A 14,455-nucleotide genomic window follows, 5' to 3' on the forward strand; every position below is an offset into this window, starting at 1 on the left:
TTATGGATTGAAAACTAGGGTATATTAATTGTTGTACTTATTACTAGGGTTCGTGAGTTTCGAGGCTCGATTTGACTGCTCTTGTGTCTCGTGACTCGATCTGCCTTAACAAGATGCCTACGTACCTTGCTGATTGCCAATGATCAAGTAAAAAACGTAATTCTGATATGTGGGGGTGAGACCCCTTATATAGGTGTGAAATACCTTGAATTAGATTAGATTTAGGAGACTTGGTGGTCAAGTCTCAGAATTCGAATGGACTTTGGAGTCCTACAATGCAGGAAGTTGATTCCTTATCCTATGGGATTTCTTGAAGGTCAATCCTCAAGGAATTGTATCCTTAATTGGAATTTATTTATCAGCTGATTTATCCTTTATTAATTAATTACAAAATTAAATAATATTAAGGATTTTGGGTCCTTTCTAATGGGTTTAATTGTCAACTCAATTCGGATATAATTAATGCGATATTAATTACGCAATCAGAGTTTATTTTATTCCATATCAGTATCTCTAATGGTATTTTTCAGCAATCCGTTCGTAAGATTAGCTATTTTCAACTATTTGTACCAAAAAATATTATTTTTAACATTTTTCAGTAATAAATGACTATATTATTAAATTTTCACTAAAAATTATTAAGAAAAAAATAACTACGTGTTTAATTGTGAACTTTTGCTACGTTATTGGCTGCAGGTAGAGGTGGCCAATTGTGCGGGCTGTGCGGTCCGGGCCGGGTTGGATACGGGTTAGTGTTTAGAAGTTCGAACTCGTAATCGGCTCGTAGATAAAACGGGCTGTGCCGGGCCGGGCTTGAATCGTGAAAACTGAATTTGTAACCAACATTATGGGCATGCCGGGTTGCATTATGTATGTGCGGGCTTGCGGGCTGCTGCTTATTTTTAGTCTTAATCAGTCATCCAGCTAGTCTGTATATTCTCAAATCTCAACCACTAACTTGTAGAATTGTATGTTCCATTTATAAACTTGCTGACATGTGCAAAGTCATAAGAAACTTTCTAATACTAAATTAATAGAAAAAAAGATGAGATGGAAGAGCCACATATAATACTTGGCTTGTGCAGGTTTCTGCGGGTTGGGCGGGTCAGTGCGGGCCGGTTTCATCTCGGGTTTTCCTTTTCCTGTTCGTAACCGGCACTTCAGTTTTAACGAGCTGTGCGGGTTTGAACCGGCCCGGTTCGGGCCGAATAAAATCGGGTTTCCGTACGAGCCGGTCCCGAATGAGCGGTTCAAACCCGCACAGGTGGCCACCTCCTGCAGGTCTCCACATCTCCTTCTGTACACCTAGGTGATCAATTCCTGGCAACTTCGTAGATAGCACGTGGTAACCATTAACCACCCCCCTAATCATGATCCAATACCTCTCGTAGTTTTGCGCCCATATATATCAACTCTATATTTCCTTCAAAAATAAGTAGAGGTAGAAGATAAAGGACATGTTTGGCCGCAGATAATAAGTTACTTATTCGCTTATAAGCCCATAAGTACTTATTGACGAGTGTTTGTCGATCCAACTTATAATGAGTCGAATTTACAATTATAAGCTGATAAGTTGAATGTTAGCAACGATGTACTTTTTCTCAACTTATTTTGATTTTTCGCTTTTTTATTAACTTTTGTTTTAAAATTTATGTTTTTATATGTCTTTCTAATTTAAAATTTACGAATTAAGATAATTATATTTAAAATTTATTTATTTTAGCTCAATTAAGTAAAAAAAAATCTGACATTTAACCAAACACTTATATAAATTATAAGTATGCATCTATTTATCACTTATAAGTCCCTTATTTATTTTATTAAGTTATAAGTTACTTATTTTAAAATTTCTCAAACCCTTTGCAAAGATTTCCGGGGACGTGCCGTTCAACCCATGTTCAACCCATTTAAATCAACAGATATTTTTATGTATACAAAGTTGTTCACCGGAGCATTGCTAAACGCCCTTGCTGTGTTCAACGAGGATGAGCAAAATCAGATTAAAAAAAATTAAATTATATATTCAATTTTTTAGATTGTTAAAATTATATTTCATATTCGGATCCGATTTAATCGAGATATTCCGACATCTGATTAAATCAAAACGGAAATCGAGTTATTTGAATTCAATTTAAATTTTCACTTTAAGAAAATTACGATTTACGGGATAGTTAATATATATTTGAATTGTGAAACTAATAATGCAAGAAGTTATAATTTTGTATCATTATATTATTAGTTGAGAAAAATGGGATCACATAAATCAATTTATTATAAACATTAATTTTAAATTTGCAATCATGATCAATATAAAAATAATTCTTATTACACACTTATATCAAATTTATTTTTATCCAGATTGCAAAATACCCGTCAAACAAAAATTATTGTTTGTTATTATCATTTTATGTCAAATTTACAAACATGATCAATATAAATTTGTTTTGTTGATATTACACATTTATATCAAATTTGTTGACGACATTATGAAGGAAATGATGAGTCAATTAGATATTAGCATGAAATTTTAGATGTCTAACAGAGAAAGAGTCATACCGTTAGCAAATATTTTTTAAAAAAAATCTAAAATTATATAATTTATCAAGTATTTATATATCAACCTAAAATTATAGTTAAAATTATATTATTTATCAAGTATTTATATATCAACCTAAAAGTATAGTATTTAAAAATCTAAAAGTATTTTTAATATGAAATTTTAAAAGTATAGTTATATAATTTTTTTAAAAAATTTTCTTTTTTAAATAAAAATAGAATGTATAAACTTTTATTTAGAATAATAAAATTTTTAAAAAAAGTTATAAAACTATACTTTTTCTTCATCTTAAAATTCGTGTCGAACACTCTCCCAGAAACGATAACAATTGGGAGAGACGGGGGAGTAGGATTTTAGATCATAATTTTATTATGTTCTTGATGATTATCCTAAAAATTAATGATTGGAAGTTATTCCATAATATGTGAACTTAAACTTTCATATATGATTTTAAAAATTTTGCTTTATAAAATAATCTTTTATAATATTTTTCTAATTTATCCAAAATTTAATTAAAAATAAAAAAATAAACATAAAAATTTGGTACCACTTTTCATGATTCATGTTATAACTCTAACTCTAATTGTATTATTATTATCGTTTTTATTCCTATATGACTTATAATTATATATATATATTATTTTTACCCTTTTTTCTTTATTAATAAATTTTTTAAGTGATACTTTGTTTTCACTTATTTTTTGGTTCTATCACCTTTTATTTTTTTTTATTTTTATGATCCATGGTATAACTTTAAGTGTAATATTTTTATCCTTATTGATTCTTATATGACTTATAATTCTATATGTATTATCTTTACCAGTTTTTCTTTATTAATAAACGAAACATATTCACTTATTTTTTAGTTCCACCACCTTTTGGCATCACATTTTATAACTCCAAGTGTATTATTTTTATCCCTTTTTATTCCTATATGACTTATAATTGTATATGTATTATTTTTACTCATTTTTAAATTTTTTATAAGCCATAATTTTTTATTATTTTTATAGGTATGAATCATTTTTTTAATTATATTTTAAAATAAATAAGTTTATAAATTGGCTCAACTAAATAGGTTTCGAGAAATATAAACCACGACCCAGTAAATAGACCATGTGTTTAAATTGAAATTTTTTAATTTAGAATTTTTTAATTTGTTGGTAGAATTCCATTTTAATAAAATTGTATGAATATTATAAAAAATTATATTTTGGTTTCACCACTAGAAAATAATAAAATTGTTCAAATCCTAATATGATTACAATTCTATTTTTGTAGAACTCCAAATTAATTCTTGATAGTGTACTTGGTTTCATCTTATAACGATTACGCCGTATTTTGGTTTCACCCCTATAGTTATTTTTCATTTAGAGTTCTATGTTGTTTTTTTTAAAAATATATAGATTGAAATCATATTATAATTACGATGTTTCTATTTTTCGTAGAATTCTTTTTTTATTTTTTATTAAAATAATAAAATGGAATCCTTTAAACAGTGTTATTATTAATTAGTAAGGAAATCATCTTTTAAGGGATACTTTGGTTTCACCTTTTTTCGGTTTTACGAACTTTTGATTTCACCCTTTTTTAAATCTTGCTATAGCTCTAAATATACCATTTTTATTCTTTTTCATTCATATATGACTTATATTTCTATATGTAATACTTTACCCGTTTTTTGATTCTTATATATCAGATATTTATATTGTTTTTATATAAACAAAATCGTATATATATTGTAATTTCTAGATTCATACCTACAGAATGCTAATTTAGCACCAATTACAAATTTATACATACATAATGATTATTTTATCAAAAAAAATTATGCAATCATAAACTATATAAAAACACAAATTCAGCTAACAATAAGAAATTTAATATGCAATTACTTAGTGCTGTTGATTTAATTTTTTGTTAAATTATCCATCAATCGTGTCGCGACTAAAGTTTTGATTTAAAATATTATATTTTTTTGAACAATAGATACATAATCACGTTGAGTTTGTTGTTATAATAACATTTGAATTAATGAAAACTACATACTTCCTCCGTCCCTTTCAATTGTTTACATTTTTTAGAGAGTGTCCGACACACATTTTAAGGTGCATATAAAGTATAGTTCTCTAAAAAAATTTTACAATTTTGTTTTTTGAATAAAAATTAAAACATTCAACTTTTATTCAGAAAAAAAAAATTGTAAAAATAAGTTACATAACTATACTTTTTATGCACCTTAAAATGTGTGTCGGATACTCTAAACAATTGAAAGGGACTGAGGGAGTATAATTTAAAAATGAAAATTGCAGTAATCGTACAATTTTATTTAATCATTATTCAATGTTAATATGTATTCAAAAATAAAAAATTAAAATAAATTTTTATAATTATTATTAAATATTGATATTTTAATCTCGGCCCGTGTTTCGCACGGATTATCTACTAGTTTTGAAATAAATGTAACTATGGGAAATCAAAATTAGCTTCGAATGCAACAAAAACAAATACTTTTTTTTATAAAAAATAAATAAAAAAGAAGTAAACTCCGGTTAATTCTGGTTTAAAATAGTATAAAAGAAAGCTTCATTTTGAACGCAAACCATATTTTTGCAAATACTTTTGAAAAATATTAAAGTCTCGGAAAAGTTTAGAAGGTAATACTTTTTAATTTCTCTAAATAAAAAATATTAAATATTACGGCATCCAAAAAATTAGCAATACATTTCACTTGATTACACAAGCATTTTTTGCTATAAACTTACAAAGTGCCTAACAAAACACTAAAGACAAATAAAAACTAACAGGCAGAATATTAACTTCCAAAATAACCAGAACAATGATAAAATCATTACCAAGATGTCCAAAACAACAGTAAAATCATTCTTTAGAATCAAACAAGAGTTGTAATGCTATTGTACAGCTCTTACAATTCTTTAAAACCTATGTCTCATTTTGCTAGCTATTAAGTAACTCGAAATCGAGCTCAGCCACAAACAAGATCAATATGATCATCCTAAACTTACAGCCATGTATGATCACAAGATCAATATGATCATCCGAAACTTACAGCCATGTATGATCGATACTTCGATCTCGCCAACATCCCATCCTTTACTAATGGTAAAGGTCCTTAGTTATCCAGAAACAAAAGAACAGAAAAAGAAAAAGTTTCTCCCATAAAAGAACTAGCCATGTCGACTTTTTTACCCAAAATCAAATGATTTGCCTCCATCTAACTGTCTATAAGACTACAACTACAAGCTTCTCCATCTGACTGCTTCCATATTTAAATCTAGCCCATCAGTGCAATTATACGTTGACAATCTAGTACACTAAGAGGCTGGTGAAGATATAAATTTGTTACGAAAAGAACAAGGTATCATCTGAGCATCGAGATGTTTGTAAAATGTTTTTATCAGAATGTATAAATGGCAGTAAATGCTGTCAAATTTGCTTCTTTCTCGCGCAATATATGACTCTTAAATCACCGACAGTAGACAGCTCGGTCGATGGCGGGAGGAATTTGTTTGATTTCAGTACCAACCTCTTGCTCAATCTTATACCTAAAACAAGACAGTATTTAAAGTTATGATATGACAATAAGACCGTTATGGAATGAACCTAATGGTAGACGGAAGTAAATACAGGAAAGAATATACGTACAGATTGAAGCGGTCTTCGTAAGTTATCAGATTCACAGCTAAACCTAGATGTCCAAACCTTCCTGAACGACCAACCTGAAAGCACAAACGAACAGCTGTCAGAGTAATGATAAATTGTCAACTTTCATGACATTATAATGCACCAAACAACATACCCTGTGCAGATATGTCTCTGAATTCCTCGGAAAATCAAAATTAATGACGACGTTGACTGCTTGAACATCTATCCCTCTCGTAAAGAGATCTGTTAAGATAAATTGTGATCTCAAATAAGTGACCGACTTAACTAAAAAAACGCAAACAGAAATCTACTCGCAGAATATGAGAAAATTTGCGGATATGGCATTTCTGGTGCCAGAGACTCATGATATAGACTATTCTATCAACCTTGTAGGTGTTAACTAAATTCCAATAAAAAAAGAGGAAGCAAGCTAGAAAATGCATTTGATATACTAAATACTGAAAGCATGTCAAAATGAGCATTGAATAGCATACCTGTGCACACAAGATTCCTGCATGCACCATTCCGAAAATCATGAAATACTTTGTTTCGATGATCTTGCAGCATCCTAGCATGAATATAAAAGCAAGAATAGCCCAGTTCTGTAATTTTCTTGGCCAACAGTTCCACCCGACTCACAGAATTGCAGAAAATAATTGATTGGTTGATTTGTAGCTGTACATAAAGCAATAGATGAATGCATAAAACATATAATCAAACAAATTACATATAAAGATGCTCAGGTCGGGATCTAACCTTTGAAAAGAGGGTATTGAGACAGTGAATCTTCTGTCTTTCTTCTACAAAAGCATAATATTGTGTGATGCCTTTGAGAGTCAGCTCATCCATCAGATTAATGACATAAGGTTTTTCCAAGTATCTGTCCTTGAAAGCTTTGACAGTAACTGGAAATGTAGCAGAGAACAACAATATTTGTCGAGTCTGAGGAAGATAATTAATTAACTCCTGTAAAGAAGGTTGAAACTCCGGTGACAGAAGCTTATCAGCCTGGGAAGAAAAAATGCAACTTTGATTCTCGCAAAAACAGAGATTCATCAATCAAAAAGTATTTTAAAAGCAAAGAGATTAGAATTAGGACTTATAAAAAAAATTAAAGCTAGAAAGTGCATCTTGTTCACTAAAGAAATGTGATTTAATGTTGTTTATTTATCTTCAAAAGCGTGATTCAACATTACAACTTCTTGAAATATTATACAATATATTAACTAACCACTGCATTTGAAAATTGCATTTAAGGTTAACTAAGAATATACCTCATCCATGACTAGCATGGCACATTCACTTAAAACGCATACTCCCTTTTTGGTAAGATCCAGTATTCTTCCAGGTGTTCCGACTAGCAAATGGACAGGCTTATACAGACGCATAATATCATCCCTCAAACTGGTTCCTCCGGTAGTGACCATCACTTGAATTTTTAAATACTTCCCAAGTTCTTTGCACACTTGGGATGTCTGAAGGGCTAATTCCCTAGTTGGGACCAGTATTACAGCTGCACATTATTTTCAAAGCACGAGTCATATATGCATGAAATGAAACTGAGAGATGTGATTCATGATTTCAAGAAGTAACATTTCATGCTAAATCTATTAGCCACAAAAAGAGGGGGGTGGGGTCATGCCAGCATGACCTATTAAACTAGAAATAAGATTGACGAAAACAATTTATATGCATTCACTGTTCTATCCCCCATACATCATTCAGTTTATCTATTTAAAATTTCCTGCCCTTCCCATCTCATACCCTTTCATATGCCTATCTCTGAACTCAAGAAAAGTGCAAATCCAACAAGCATTGCAACACCTACGGGAAGTACAGTAAGCTATGATTCACATCACCAGTACAAAGTATAAATTGAGTTGAAGGTTTTCTACTCTCCTATCTACACTAGTAAGTGGCAAAAACAACCAAAGAACATACACCAGTTATCTAGGAATTTTACTGTCCTATCTACACAAGTGGCAAAAACAACCAAAGACCATATGCCAGTTATCTGAAACACACATACCTTGAATTACATTCTTATCTGAATCAATCTTTTCCAGTGCAGGAATACAGAATGCAGCAGTTTTGCCAGTTCCATTTTTTGCTCTAGCAAGAATATCACTTCCAGTAAGGGCTATAGGTATACTTTCTTCCTGGATAGGTGAAGGCTTTTCAAATCCTTTCTCATATATTCCCATAAGTAGCTCTCGTTTCAGGAAATAGTCTTCAAACCCATTTCCTTTCGTCGCAGTAACATCCTGACACGGAGCCAGGCAAGATTAAGCCAAATAAACATGCAAAGGGTCCTACATTTTGGTTCTCCTACACAATAATGTTAAAGAAACTAAAGGTCTTAATTTCATATTTTATCTATGTATGATGTGAAAAGTTAACAATGTCAAAAGTTAACATGCGCATTGAGGCACATCACTTATTTGAATGCATTAACGAGCTTAATCAAGTTTGCTTTGATATTTTTTCGTTTAACAAAGGACATAGAATGTGAAATTGGTGTTTGAAGGCAATCATTGGTTAGGCTATTACTCAAGCAACCATGCAGCAATGTGCATGTCTAACTATAACAATGCAAACAAATGCCAACTTTGTTTGAGTTTCCATATATACCTCTGTCTTGTACCGATTGTCAGGTGGTGGTTTCCTTAATTGAGCTTTCCCATCTTGTGAGCTAATCATCAGTCAAAGAAAGAACCGGAAAGTTATGAGCAAGTTGCAGAAATATATAGGCCATAAAGTGCAGAGTAATAACACAAAACATGGTAGAATTCCAACTTTGCAAAATTGCACCAAGCAATTTTATTCAAGCATCTATCATATCCGAAAACGACTTGAGGTGCTACACTGCATATTGTACTGAATAACATAAATTCCTTAAAAAATATTTATAAGTAAGCATAATACAAGTTGTCCCTTACTGTATGATTACTACATGATTTAATAAAATTACAGTTCAACAAGATACATGATGAACCTGATCTATCAACTGCTAATTTCACATACTTGTAAATCAAGAAGTTGTGTTTCACAAGCGACTGCCACTGAAGCATTGTACATCTATATTTTCACCTAGTTCTAATCCATACAACCGCAATTAAAACAATAGAAGGAAGCCAACAACCATTGAACATAATTCATATATATCAATAATGATAAAGCAGACCATAAGAATATCAAGGGTTGGCCTGCAGTGTCCAAATCAGGAATGAAGAGCTCAGCATAGCAGAGCAATATACGGAAGCACATGAGTCGAGATAAAGATATTCAAAGAAAGTGGTATATTTCAACTAAACTTACTAGTTTTAAAAGTACCTAGCATACTCTGAATGATGTAGTATACGTTGGTGAGTAAACAAATTGCCCGGCAATAACAATATTGGGTGCCTATAAAGCAAGACCTCAATTTAAAAGTGTATAGCAGAAGTGAAAAAGTGAAATGGATAAGAGAGGCATTTTATGAATTCATGTCTCTAACTATATAAGGATAACTTGAGCACCAAAAATTAGTATGAGGTAAAAAGGACAATATGCATTGTTGCTGCGGTAGAGGCAAAACTAATGTTGCAATAATTATTGAGTGGGGACAATATGGTTTAATTCCGAAGATAGTTTTATCGTATGTTTCTTAACTTCTCATAATATTTAACTGAAAATTTCAGTCCCTTGAGGCCTGAGAATGGAATTAGCATGTATAAGTTGATTTTTGCACAATAAAAAAAGAAATAAAGAAAATATATCTAATGCAAAGTCAGAATGACATGGCAATTAAAACTAACTTTTAAATGCCTCAACCCCGCGCGCACGCATACACAAGAGCGCGCACAAATACAGGGAAGATATCATTTCATTTATAGATATCTGACATGCACATTATATTATCTCAACTTTCAAAATATCTATATAAAGTGTTAACCTACATGCTAAAAGAAATGGGAATTCACCGCATCAATTCTTTAAAAACAGTCCAAAAATGCACAATATTTTGAAAGATAACATAAGATATAATGACGTTGTGCATGAACTAATATAGAAAGGCACGTCGACACACGTGTAATCTATACTGACACCATGTATAGTATAAGACATTACTATATTAGATTATAGTAACTGCACATCTTATACGCTCAAAGAACGAACCAGATTAAGAATTCTTAGATGCAACCTGCGATTACACAATTGTCACAACAAGGAAAATATAAATGTTATCAACAGACCATAAACCACTTATTAGACATCACATGGCATGGCGGCAAAATTATTCTCACAGCAACAAGTTCAGTATAACTTACAACACACCTTCTCACATATTAGCAACACATAAATATTAACTTTCAAAAGTATAACTGTATTATATCAAACAAATTAATCACCATAGATAGGATTTCATCAATACACACACAGACACACATCTATAAGCACAAATTTTGTAAGCATTAAAGTCTGGCCATCAATGGAAAATAAACCCTCAGAACCCTCCCCCTGCATCCCCGCTCTCAAACAAAGCTATCACCCGTTAGTAGTACTCGTATAATCTTTCAAGGAAGATCCACAAGTCCTCACATAATTACACACACACATGTTCTTGACAAACTTTTATCTTTTTAAGAACAATACAGCTCAATAAACAATAACATATGCACACACATTTTCTCGAAAAAAATATTTACTTTTCAAGAATAATCCGGTGCAATCCTCCCTCCCTCCCTCCCTCTCTCTCTCTCTCTCTCTCTCTCTCTCTCTCTCTCTCTCTCTCTCTCCCTCCCTCCCCCTCCCTCCCCCCTCCCTCTCCCTCCCCCTCTCCCTCTCCCTCCCTCTCCCTCTCTCTCCCTCTCTCTCCCTGTCACACACAATTTTCTTGAATTTTTTTCAAGAATCAAAAAACACAATTCTTTACACACAAACATAACAACCACTCTACACAATCAAAACAAGAAACGCCAAAACCAACAAAAACCCAATAAAAATCAAATCTTTACACATAAATCAAGACCAAGAACCAAAAAGACAAGAACTTCACAAAAAAATCAAGAAATGTACCTAGAATCAACATGGGTCTGAGCTTGACCACTACTTGAACCTGGCCCACTTGAATTCCTCCTAAACCATTGCTGTTGTTGATAATTTGGGTTCCTATAAAAATTGCCACCAGCCCTGTTGTTATTTCTAAGCCCTGGTTGAAACCTACCCTGATTATTCATTGTAATGTATGTAAATATGTGTTTGTAAGTATATTTTCTTGAATTTTCAAGATGGGTTTTTTATGGGTGTTTGAGAATGAAAAAAGAGAATGCAAATTGTGGGTTTTCAAGAATTTAATCAAAGGTTTTGATATGGAGAGTGCAGAGATACAATACACACTGGCTGAGAAGGGTTTTTACAATGTGGTGATTGTGTGTATTTATATTGGTTTTTGGGGGTGGGGCTAGCCTCTTGGCATGTTTGGTTCTAGAATTGTCTTTTTTTGTTGGTTTGGGATGAGCGGAAAATTTAAATTTAATTATACTAACTTGCAGCTTAGTTAATATTTATATTTTTTTTATATTTTATGTAAATTTATTAAAATTATATATTAATAATTAAATACTAAATAATTATTATATAATCATATTTTTATTGTGTATAATTTGAAGTTAGGTTCAAATAGTATAAATAATATATGATTAATGAGATCTATGTTAATGTTTGTTGTTAGTGAGATTCGAACCTGAAAAGCTATATGTATTTTTATAAATATAAATAATAATATAAATGTTTGTTGTTAACGGAATTAAAACCCGAGAACTTATATGTATCTTTATAAATAATAATATAAATATTGTTGTTGACGGGATTCGAACCTGAGAACTTGTGTAGTGTATTTTTTTAGTATTTGGATTGAACGACACTGATTATTTGATGAAGAAGATCCGACGATTAAGATGGAAAGGGATAACCAAAATGAGGGGTTAACCAAATTACAAATTATACCTCATTCCGGTTATTATAGTATATAAGTATAGATTTCGAGGGTATTATTGTATGAACTCAAGTTAAATTTATTTTTATTTTAATATTTTTATTATATAAGTTTGTTTAGTTATATTTATTTACTCTAATAATTTAATTTGAAGTTGGGTGATTAGCACTTGGTTAATATGTCTTTATATTTTGTGAATAGAGTATGAAAATGTTTTAAAAAAATTAAGTTAAATAGAGTTGTGCTGTTTTGAAGGTATGTAACTAAAATGTTCGTAATGAATTTGATACGTTTTTTAACCTAACTGAATTAACATAAGGGACTTAATGCAAATTAAGACAAGTTATAATATATAAAATGTGAGTTTACGCTAGTATTTCGCGTTTATTTTGACTTGATTACAATTTTAAATCGAGTTTTAATTAATATCGTATCTTTACAAAATATCACTTGTAAATTTATAATTCACAGTGCGTCGTTAAAAAATACAAATTTTTATAAGTATTTGTCGAGTATTCTCATTAATCTTTTACTTCAATTTCATCTCGAATTTCTCGAAAAATGTAATATTTTAGATGGGAAAATTCTTAACCATTTTCCGCTCTTCTATAACTGATTTCGTTGTCATTTATTAAACGATGTGCTAATGAGGCTGCTCACTATGTAGCGAGGGAGTCTTATTCTTTTCTAGATCGAGTTTTTGATAGGAGGAATGTTCCTATTGAGCTTTTGTGTATCTTGCAAGCTGATTTGACTATTTAATATATTTCACCTTTTACGTCAAAAAAAAATAAAAAAAATAACTGCATTCTGATAATCATAGGTCAATTTTTTTTTCATGTATCTTCCAAAATAAGAAAGATAGAAAGAATGATCATTTTAACTATGTTTTGACAACCACGATCCTATATGGAGATTGTTGAGGTTGTTATCCAAAAAATTACCACCGACACGTATACTCCTTCCGTCCCTTTCAATTGTTTACATTTTTTAGAGAGTGTCTGACGTGTCCCTTTGAATTGTTTATATTTTTTAGAAAGTATCCGATACGCATTTTAAGGTGCATATAAAGTATAGTTCTGTAATTTTTTTTACAATTTTTTTTTTCTGAATAAAAATTAAAACATTCAACTTTTATTCAGAAAAAAAAATTGTAAAAATAAGTTACATAACTATATTTTTTATGCACCTTAAAATGTGTGTCAGACACTTCCCCAGAAATGTAATAACTATATTTTGTATGCACCTTAAAATTAAAATGCGTGCCGGACACTTCCCCAGTAATATAAACAATTGGAAGGAACTGAGAGAATATAATATATTTATACACAATAGAAGAACCCAACTTATCTTTTTGTACCAACATATTTTCTTGTGAACTCTAAAAATGCAAATAATTCATTTTCAAAAATCAATATTACTGCGATACTTGTAATGTTATATTAACTTCAAACCATATATTTCTTATTCATTATTGATAATTCCAGGGCGCAAAACAAGCGCTTTTAGATGATTCGTATGCTTCTTATTAAAACAGCTATGTTGACATGGGAGAAATGAACGAAAGGCGAGACAAACATGCTATTTTGAAATAAATTTGATAGATGTCTTGATATTTTTTGATAGATCAAAAGATATAGAAAGAAAATCTAACAATAATAAATGGAAATCCCCTATTTATATTTCTATTTATATCCATTGACAAGAAATGAGTCTTCGTTGTGAGTATGTGAATTACATCAATATCAAAAAATTTATCATTAATTTAGCAAAAAAAAAATATCATTAAACATTCAATAAAATTTAACAAAAAAAAATGGTACTTTTTTAAAAAGTTAAAAAAATCTAATTATTTGAAAAAATGGGACAACCCTATTTGCTGCTAGGGCTGCTCATGGGTTATCCAACCCGTTATAACCGAACCAGCTCAATCTTAAATTCGGTCGACCAAACCGGACCATCCAAAACTGTGGGTTAACTGAGTTGATTTTTGATAGGGTCGTTTGTAATGTGTTGTCTCAAAATTTAGATATTAAAAATCTTAATCCAAACCAACCCGATTATATATATATATATATATATATATATATATATATATATATGGTTAGGTTCTAAAGAGATCCTCCTAATCAATAGAACTATATAACTCAATCTTAGCCGTTGATCCATTAAAATATTAAAAAAGTTACTAAAAATATATAATGGCATTCTAGTAACTTAACAGAACTTCTAGGACAATAATGACATTCCAGTAA

At 30.6% G+C, this 14,455-nt stretch overlaps 1 protein-coding gene across 1 annotated transcript; it reads right to left on the reverse strand.

The window, feature by feature from the left end:
- Positions 1-5,372: 5,372 nt before the first annotated feature.
- Positions 5,373-11,684, reverse strand: LOC141672447 (DEAD-box ATP-dependent RNA helicase 6-like). The gene is made up of 9 exons (XM_074479052.1): positions 11,282-11,684; positions 8,855-8,915; positions 8,253-8,487; positions 7,498-7,736; positions 6,980-7,231; positions 6,718-6,898; positions 6,378-6,466; positions 6,224-6,297; positions 5,373-6,123 (listed from the first exon to the last, which is right to left on the reverse strand). Exons 1-9 carry the CDS (start codon positions 11,440-11,442, stop codon positions 6,045-6,047), a joined length of 1,371 nt encoding a protein of 456 aa, XP_074335153.1. The 5' UTR covers positions 11,443-11,684; the 3' UTR covers positions 5,373-6,044.
- Between the last annotated feature and the right edge of the window lie 2,771 nt (positions 11,685-14,455).

Source organism: Apium graveolens, chromosome 7, assembly GCF_009905375.1.
Source record: "Apium graveolens cultivar Ventura chromosome 7, ASM990537v1, whole genome shotgun sequence".
Classification (NCBI taxonomy): Eukaryota; Viridiplantae; Streptophyta; class Magnoliopsida; order Apiales; family Apiaceae; genus Apium; species Apium graveolens.

What these genes read in the sequence shown, in the direction of transcription:
- LOC141672447 (XM_074479052.1), bottom strand. Translation starts at nt 11,442, where the DNA reads ATGAATAATCAGGGTAGGTTTCAACCAGGGCTTAGAAATAACAACAGG. An exon ending in ACAATCGGTACAAGACAGAG is followed by an intron (nt 8,488 to 8,854) that starts GTATATATGGAA and finishes GCTCCGTGTCAG; the next exon opens with GATGTTACTGCGACGAAAGG. An exon ending in CAGGAATCTTGTGTGCACAG is followed by an intron (nt 6,467 to 6,717) that starts GTATGCTATTCA and finishes TTATCTTAACAG; the next exon opens with ATCTCTTTACGAGAGGGATA.